This window comes from Penaeus chinensis, chromosome 34 (genome assembly GCF_019202785.1).
Source record: "Penaeus chinensis breed Huanghai No. 1 chromosome 34, ASM1920278v2, whole genome shotgun sequence".
Classification (NCBI taxonomy): domain Eukaryota; kingdom Metazoa; phylum Arthropoda; class Malacostraca; order Decapoda; family Penaeidae; genus Penaeus; species Penaeus chinensis.
Genome location: NC_061852.1, coordinates 16,878,034 through 16,888,033, shown reverse-complemented (window position 1 = coordinate 16,888,033; position 10,000 = coordinate 16,878,034). Strand labels below are relative to the sequence as shown.

Here is a 10,000-nt window from a genome sequence, read left to right as displayed (position 1 = left end):
TCTCTCTCTCCTTTCTTCCCTCTCCCCCTCCTCTTCTCTACCCTCTCCTCTTCTCTCTCCTTCTTGTTCCTTGTCTCCTCTCTTTCTTCTCTTCCTCTTCTCTTCTCTCCTTCTCTTCTCTCTCTCCTCTCTCCTCTCTCTTCTCTCTTCCTCCTCTCATCTCCTTCTCTCTCTCTTCTCCCCTTCCTCTCTCTCTTCTCCTCTTTCTCTCTTCTCCTCCCCTCTTTCTCTCCTTCTCTCTTCTCTTCCTCTCTTCTCTTCTTCTCTCTCATCTCCTCTTCTCCTCCTTCTCTCTCTCTCTCTCTCTCCCTCTTTCTTACTCTCATCTTCTCCCTCTCTTCCTTTCCTCCCCTTTCTCTCTCCTCTCCTCCTTCTCTCTCTCTCCTCTTCTCTCCCTCTCTCTCTCTCTCTCACATCTCTCCTCCTCTCTCCTCTCTTCTCTCTCTCCTTCCTCCTCCTCCCCTTCCTCCTTCGTCTCTCTCCTCTCTCCTCTCTCTTTCTTTTTTCTCTCTCTCTCTCTTTTTCCCCCACTCTCTCTCCTCTCTCTTCTCACTCTTCTCTCCTTCCTCTCCTCTCTCCTCTCTCTCTCCTCTCCTCTTCTCTCTCTCTCTCTCTCTCCTTTCTCTCCTCTCTCCTTTTCCCCTCCTCTCTCTCTCTCTCTCCCTCTCTTCTCCTCCTTCCTTCGCTCTCTCTCTCTTCTCTCTCTTCCTCTCTTCTCTCTCTCTCGCTCCTCTCTCATCCTTCTCTCTCTCTCTCTCCTCTCTCTCGTCTCTCTCTTCCTTCCTCTTCTCTCTCTCTCTCTCTCTTCCTCCTCTCTCTCTCCCTTGCCCTCTCTCTTCATCTCCCTCTCGTCTTCCTCTCTCCCTCTCTCTCTCTCTCCTCCTCTTCCTCTCTCCTCTCTCCTCTCTCTTCCTCTCTCTCTCCTTCCTCTTTTCTATCTCTTACTCTCTCCTTCCTCTCCTATCCTATCTCTCTCCTTCCTCTCATCTTCTCTCTCTCTCCTCTCCTCTCACCAATCTCTCTCTCTCCTTCCCTCCTCTTTCTATCTCTCTTTTCTCTCCTTCCTCTTCCTTCTCCTCTCTTCCCTTCCGTCTCTCTTCTCTCTCTTTCTCTCTCCTTCTTCCTCGCTTCTTCCTCCTCTTTCTTCATCTTCTCTCTCTTCCTCATCTCTCTTCCCCTCTCTCCCTCCTCGCTCTTTCTCCTCCTCCTCTCATCTCTCTTCTCTCTCTCTCTCGCCTCTCTTCTCTCTTTCTCTCCCTCTCCTTTCTCCTCCTCTTTCTCTCTCCTCTTTCTCTCTCTCTCTCCCCATTCTTTTCCTCCCTCTTTCTCCTCTCTCCTTCTCCTCTCTCCTTTCCTTTTTCTCTCTCTCCTCTCTTCTCTCTCCTCTTCTCTTTCTCCCCTCTCTTCTCTCTCCTCTTTCTCCTCTCTTTTCCTCCTCTCCTTTCTCTCTTTCCCTCTCCTCTTTCTCTCTTTCCTCTTTTCTCTTTTTCTCTCCTCTTTCTCCCCTCTCTCTCCTCTTCTCGTCTCTTCTCCTCTTTTCTTTCCCTCCTCCGCTCTTTTTTCTCTCCTCCTCTCTCTTTCTCTCTGTTCTCCCTTCCTCTTTTCCAATCCTCTTTCCCCCTTTTCTCTCTCCTCTCTCCCCCCTCTTTCCTCTTTTCTCTCTCCTCCTCCTTCTCCCTCTTTTCCCTCTCGCTCCCTTCCTTTCTTCCTTTCCCTCACTCCCCTTTCTCTCTCTCTTTCTCTCTCCTCTTTCTTTTCCCTCTACTCTTTCCTCTTCCCCTCCTCTCGTTCTCTTTTCTTCTCCTCTTCTCTCTCTCTCCCTCTTTCTCTTCTCTCTCCTCTGTCTCTCCTCCCTCTCTTCCTCTCCTCTTTCTCTCTCTCTCCTCTCTCACTTCTCCTCTCTCCCTCTCTCTCTCCTCTCTTTCTCGTCCTTTTATAAATAAATATATATAAATATATAGATAAATAATATATATATATAAAAATATATATATATATAAAAATATATATGTATATAAAAAAAAAAATATATATATATATATATATAATATATATATATACACATACATACATACACACACAGACACACACACATACACACACACAACACACACACACACACACCCCCACACACACACACACACACACACACACACACACACAAAACACATACATATTATTATATATATGTGGTGTGTGTGTGTGTGTGTGTGGGGTGTGTTGTGTGTTGTGTGTGTAGTTGTGTGTGTATGTACATATATAAGAATATATTACATATATTTGGTGTGGTATATATATACAAATGTGTGTGGTGTGTATATCCATACATATTAACATACACACACACCACACAATACATGCTACATACTACATAAAAACATACATAACATACATACATACGATACAAACATACATACATACATACATACATACATACACCATTACACACATACATACATGACATATTACAATATACATTATATATACCAAACATCCATATATATATATTATAAATAGGAATATATATAATATATACATACTATCAATTTACATATACATATATATGTATATTTAATTAGATAGATACTCTAATATATACATAGAATATACATAAAAATCACTTATAATGTATGTATATATATAATATATTATATACTTATCACATAGAATTTGTATATGTGTATAATTATATAATAAATTATATATATATATCTATATATATTTATATATACCAAAAACCCCCCCCCCCCCCCCCCCCCAAAAAAATAAAAAAATTGGCATAAAGATAAACACATACATTCATACATACATATACACAGGCAAAAATATATTTATACTGATTAGATCCCCATACTCTTTTTATGTTAACAGAATTTGTGTATGTTGCATTGGCACTTACAAGAGAGGCTCTGTTCAAGAGAAATTTATCCAACTTTGGACGAACAAATCTGCGGCTACATTGTGTTACAATATGGTGCGCATGGCTGCCCCAAAACCTGGTGAAGTGGTGATGGACCCCATGTGTGGTGGAGCAACAATTCCAATGGAGTATAAGAGGAAATGACTCCTCAAATGCTTATATAGCTAATACTAATCATAATATAAATAATAATAAATATATCTATATATATAATATAATATATATATATATATATAAATATATAATGTTATAATATATATATAATTTATATGAATATAAATAAATAAATATAATATTTATAGTGATGTGTGGTTAAAAGTAAATATATATATAATAAAAAAAAATATTTATTTTTATTGTGTGTGTGTGTGTGTGTGTGGTGTGGTGTGTGTGTGTGTGTGTGTGTGTTCACATCATGCTTAGATATGTGAACGAAGTGTGGTAGCCTAAATAGTATTAAGAGTGCTGCATCCTTTCACTTGCAACGCCGTTCTTGCAACACCACAGCTGCTAGCCTAGTGCGAAAAAACGGAGCAGCTCCCCCACAGTGTTTTAGCCTTGGTCCCAGGCTAAACTGTGGTGGATCTCGGCATCAGGAGCCCCAGAGTACAGACCATGGCCCACCTTGGGGTTTATGGTGCGGCTCGGTGGAGGTGGCGGGTTACCAAGCCCTCCTCCCACCAGATAACTCACACGCAGCTACAGAAATAATGATGTGCTGGGTAGGGTGCTGTCCCTCCTCCCAGCAAGTAAGGCAAGGCTTGTGGTCCCATGTGGGAGGGGCAAATATTTGGGCATAAGGAATTGGAATGAAGTTACTCTCCCGCTTGTGCCAGGTGCCTGTGTAGCATGAACCCCACAGGCGACTTTGAGCCGCCCCACCTGCCGATCCCCTTTAATTTGGGCAGTGTCGCGGGGGTGGGTAGAGATGGCATCCTCCTGAAGCGACCGCCTGAGGCTTAACCTAAGCAACTATCTGGTTAGCACTGAACAACCCATCCTGCGGCAAGAACAAGCAGTTACCTCTTGCTATCAAGGTAATTGAAAGGTTAGGAGTTGGGGTGGCTGCCCTTTTCGGAGAGTGAGGAAAACTGCTGTGATCAAGCTGGCTGCAAAATGTCTGTCACCCCCATGGCTGGGAGCTGAACCCAGAAGTGAAATGGCTTCCCCTCCCTCCGACTTTGCTAGGTCCCAACGATTTAGGATTTCTGCTCTTGGTATCCAGAATTGCAAGAGTTTACCGTAGTGCCGAGTCTGCGCACACCATAGGCTGGTATAGCTACCCAACAAGTCCACTTTAAAACCTTTAAAACTCCTTGTCCCTGCAGTGGTCACCCTATGGGGTTTCACTTGGCAGACTGAGGGAGGAGTGTGTCAATGGTTTGCCAAAACGGCAGTCCCTGATCGATTCACTAGAACTTGAAAACCTGACAGCCCCAGTTGTCCATGGATTCCTTTAAGCACGGAAACAACACTCGAATGCAGAACAGAGTCCATTGGCGTACACCCAAGGGCAAGGCAGAAATTCCCATCTCCCTTAAGACATTGGTGGCCACTGAAAGCATATCGCAATGGCTCATCTTGAAAATAGCAATCAGGACTTGCATCGCTCTTTGGTGTATAGACTTGGAAACTGCTGAGAAGGCCAAGAAACAGTTCAATCAGAAATTGTTGCTGAGGAGTTGAAGGCAATTTCATAGTAAATGACTTGTGGCCCCTGCCTACTAAGGCCCTAAGAAAACTGAACTCATCCATCCTCACAAATAACAGGCAGTCCACTCAGTGGTTAACAGATTATCTCAGATCATGATGGGGTTTGTAAATATTGGACAGAGTATTTTTAGCTGCTGTACCAGCTAGAACCCTCTAACAGTTAGCTTGGATACAAGTGTATCACAATACCTGTGTCAGACCCACCCATCAGCGAGAACCTCCTAACCCTAACAGGGGTTAGGATTGCGATATCCTAGCTGAAGTGGGGGAAAGCTGCAGGCATAAGGTGATATCCCTGGAGAAACTGCTAATAGCTGGGGTGAACCTAAGCACAGTACTTGCTGCAATCTTGACTGCCATATGGCAGTCTGATACCATTCCTCCTGACCTGTGAGGGTGTTGTCCTCTCTCTGGAAGTGGAAAGGGGATCATTGGGACTGTAACAACTACCGTGCATTACTACTGCTCAGTGTAAAGTTTTTCGCCCACAATTCTTCTGAACCTACCAAGCGCCAAGACCGTCGCACCTAGATCCTCCTGGCAAGTCCACAATAGACCGTATGCTATCACATCAAGTAATTGTGGAACTCGGTCCCCCAAGGTTACTTTGCATCGACAACGACATGACCTCAAGAAAAGCCTTATGACTGTGCATGAGAATTGCTATGGAAGCTTCTCAAGACTTAGGGGAATTCCAATATGGATTAATGGGTCCTAAAAGCAGCTATACCACCAGTACTGAAAGTGCTGTAAAGTGTGGGGGGGCCCCTGTCAAACTCTTCCCTGTTAATCATGGGTGGGCAATGCTGTGTCCCTGCACTAACACTTTTCCAACATCTGCAAGGACTGGATAATGGGCAGAGCTACTACCCAAATACAGTGAGGAGCAACACTGGGCAATATTAAGGCCCAGACCTTGACTTGCTATTATCTTGCTATCCTAATCTGAGTCCCTGTAGTCATTGGAGGCGGCTCTTGAATACATTAGCAATGATTAGAAGCCCATGGGCCTAGTTCTCCTGGACCAAGATCCAAAATCAGGACTTTGGGGGCCTGTTAGGAGCATCCGTTCAGTTAAACCATGCTTGCGGTAAGGACATTGAAGTCACAGAGAGGTTTGCATACCATGGCAGTGTAGTCATATCTCTGGGCTGTCAGACCAAGTAGTCAGAAGATGGATGGTCTGGCAGCAGGAGCCATGATCTCAATCAACAAGCTCCTTTGTGAGATGTCATTACCTATGCAGAAGGACCAAACTACATGTCCTTCAAGGCCTTGATACTGCCATTTGCTCTATGGTAGCGAAACCTGGAACGCATATCTAAGCCTTAGAGTCTCGTCTTGATGCCTTTTGTAACAAGTCTCTTCACCGAATCATGGGGAACAGTTTGGTAGACCATGTGTCCAACTGACGGCTGCACTGTGAGACTGACCATGGGACCTTTTACTTTGCATAATCTGGGATTGCCACTCAGGCGATATGGCCATGGGGAGCCCTCGGACTGGAAACGAAGGTTTATGTAGCCCATGTGCCCCCACCAGTGTTGGCCCCTTATGATGATGATGATAGTGATATGTTGTGTATATAGTGTGTGTGTGAATAATATAAATTATATAATATATAATATGATATATATATAATATATATTATAATATATATATATAATATATATATATAAAACTATATAATTAATATATTATAATATGTATATATATATAATCTATATATTTAATATAGTACAATAACTATATATTTAATTATATATAATAATCTATATATTTAATATTTAATATATATATATATATATATATATACTATAGTATATATATATATAGTATATAATATATATAATCTACATATAAAATATATATTTTATATAAAAATGTAATATTAATATAAATATAAATATATATATAAAAAGTATATGTAATATTTATATAATATATAAATATAAATATATATGAATGTATAAGTAAATATATATATATATATTTTTTTTTTATTGTGTGTGTGTGTGTGTGTGTGTGTGTGTGTGTGTGTGTGTGTGTGTGTGTTCACATCATGCTTAGGGTGATGTGAAGCGATGGTGTGGTAGCCTAAATAGTATTAAGTGCTTGCATGCCTTCTCACTTGCAACACCCACAGCTGGCTAGCCTAGTGCGAAAAACGGAGCAGCTCCCCCACAGTTTAGCCTTGTGGTCCCAGGCTAAACTGTGGGGGATCTCAGGGCAGCAGGAGGCCCCAGAGGTACAGAGCCATGGCCCACCTTGGGGTTAATGGGCGGCTCGGTGGAGGTGGGCCTTACCAGCCCTCCTCCCACCAGATAACTCACCGGCAGCTACAGAAATAAATGGATGTGCTGGGGGTAGGGGTGCTGTCCCTCCCTCCCAGCAAGTAAGGCAGGCTGTGGGTCCCATTGGGAGGGCAAATTTTGGGGCATAGGATTGGAATGAGAGTTACTCGTCCCGCTTGTGCCCAGGTGCCTGGGTTAGCATGAACCCCACAGGCGGACTTTGAGCCCCACAGCCTGCCGATCCCCTTTATTTGGGGCAGTGTCGGCGGGGGTGGTAGAGATGGCATCCTCCTGAAGCGACCGCCTGAGGCTTAACCTTAGGCAAGCTATCTGGGTAGGCACTTGGAACAACCAGTCCTTGCGGTAGAACAAGCAGTTACCTCTGCTATCAAGGGAATTGGAATGGTTAGGAGTTGGGGTGGCTGCCCTTTCGGAGGTGAGAAAACCTGGCTGTGATCAAGCTGGCTGCAAAATGTCTGTCAGCCCCCATGGCTGGGGAGCTGATCCCAGCAGTGAGAATGGCTTCCTCCTCCGGGACTTTGCTAGGTCCCAAAGATTTAGGATTTCTGGCTCTTGGTATCAGAATTGCAGAGTTTACCGTAGTGCCGAGTTCTGTGGCACCGACCATAGGCTGGTAGTAGCTACCCTACAAGTCCACTTTAAAACCTTTAAAACTCCTTGTCCCTGCAGTGGTCACCCTATGGTGTTTCACTTGGGCAGACTGAGGGAGGAGTGTGTCAATGGGTTTGCCACGGCAGTCTCTGATCGATTCACAGAACTTGAAAACCTGACAGACCCAGTTGATCCATGGGAGTCCTTTAAGCACGAAACACTCGATGCAGCACAGGAGTCCATTGGCGTACACCCAAGGGCAAGGCAGAATTCCATCTCCCTGAAGACATTGGAGGCCACTGAAGCATATCGCATGGCTCAGCTGAATAGCAATCAGGACTTGCATCGCTCTTTGGTGTATAGGACTTGGAAACTGCTGAGAAGGGACAAGAAACAGTTCATCAGAAATGTTGCTGAGGAGTTGAAGGCTATTTCTTAGTAAATGACTTTTGCCCTGCCTACTAAGCCCTAAGAAAACTGAACTCTATGCCATCCTCACAAATAACGGCAGTCCACTCAGTGGTTGAACAGATTATCTCAGATCATGTTGGGGTTTGTAAATATTGGACAGAGTATTTTGAGCTGCTGTACCAGCTAGACCCTCTAACAGTTAGCTTGGATACAAGTGGTATCACAATACCTGTGTCAGACCCACCCATCAGCGAGGAACCTCCTACCCTAACTGGGGTTAGGATTGCGATTTCCTAGCTGAAGTGTGGGAAAGCTGCAGGCATATGTGATATCCCTGATGAACTGCTAAAAGCTGTGGGTGAACCTAAGGCACAGTTCTTGCATGCAATCTTGACTGCCATATGGCAGTCTGTTACCATTCCTCCTGACCTGTTGAGGGGTGTAGTCCTCCCTCTCTGGAAGTGGAAAGGGGATCATTGGGACTGTAACAACTACCGTGGCATTACACTGCTCAGTGTAAGGTTTTCGCCCACATTCTTCTGAAACCTACCAAGGCGCCAGAGACCGTAGCACTCTAGATTCACTCCTGGCAAGTCCACAATAGACCGTATGCTAGCACTTCAAGTAATTGTGGAACTCGGTCAGGGGTTACTTGCATCGACAACGACATCGACCTCAAGAAAGCATTTGACTTGGTGCATTGAGAATTGCTATGGAAGCTTCTCAGACTTAGGGGAATTCCAATATGGATTAATGGCCTAATAGCAAGCTTATACACCAGTACTGAAAGTGCTGTAAAGTGTGGTGGGGGCCTGTCAAACTTCTTCCCTGTTAATTCAGGGGTGAGGCAAGGCTGTGTCCCTGCACTAACACTTTTCAACATCTGCATGGACTGGATAATGGGCAGAGCTACTACCCAAATTCAGTGTGGAGCAACACTGGGCAATATTAAGGTCCCAGACCTTGACTTTGCTGATGATATTGCTATCCTATCTGAGTCCCTGGAGTCATTGGTGGCGGCTCTTGATACATTTAGCAATGAGGTGAAGCCCTTGGGCCTAGAGGTCTCCTGGACCAAGACCAAAATTCAGGACTTTGGGGGCCTGTTAGGAGCATCCGTTCAGTTAATCCATGCTTGCGGTAAGGACATTGAAGTCACAGAGAGGTTTGCATACCATGGCAGTGTAGTCCATATCTCTGGGCTGTCAGACCAAGTAGTCAGTAGATGGATTGGTCTGGCAGCAGGAGCCATGAGCTCAATCAACAAGAGCCTTTGGAGATGTCAGTACCTATGCAGAAGGACCAAACTACATGTCTTCAAGGCCTTGATACTGCCAGTTTTGCTCTATGGTAGCGAAACCTGGACGCTATCTAAGCCTTAGAGTCTCGTCTTGATGCCTTTTGTAACAAGTCTCTTCACCGAATCATGGGGTACAGTTGGTAGGTCCATGTGTCCAACTGACGGCTGCACTGTGAGACTGACATGGGACCTTTTACTTTGCATAATCTGGGATTGCCAACTCAGGCTATATGGGCATGGGGGACCCTCGTGACTGGAAACGAAGGGTTGATGTAGCCATGTGCCCCCACCAGTGTTGGCCCCTTGATGATGATGATGATATGTGTATATGTTGTGTATATATGTGTGTGTGTGTATATATATATATATATATATATATATATATATATATATATATATATATATATATATATATATATATATATATATATATATAATCTATATATTTAATATATATATATATATGTATATATATATAATCTATATATTTAATATATATATATAATCTATATATTTAATATATATATATATAATCTATATATTTAATATTTATATATATATATATATATATATATATATATATATATATATATATATATATATATATATATAATCTACATATATAATATATATTTATATATATATGTAATATTTATATAATATAATTATATTTATATATATATGTATATGTAATATTTATATAATATATATATATAAATATATATATTGTGATATGTATATGTATGTATA

At 42.6% G+C, this 10,000-nt stretch overlaps 1 protein-coding gene across 1 annotated transcript in view; it reads left to right on the top strand.

Annotated features, from left to right (window-relative positions):
* Positions 1–10,000, top strand: part of LOC125043921 (THUMP domain-containing protein 3-like) — a 23,355-nt gene that overhangs the window by 8,946 nt on the left and 4,409 nt on the right. The window contains 2 exon segments of the mRNA XM_047640300.1: positions 2,872–2,952; positions 2,955–3,043. Of these exon segments, the coding sequence (XP_047496256.1) occupies positions 2,872–2,952; positions 2,955–3,043 (170 nt within the window).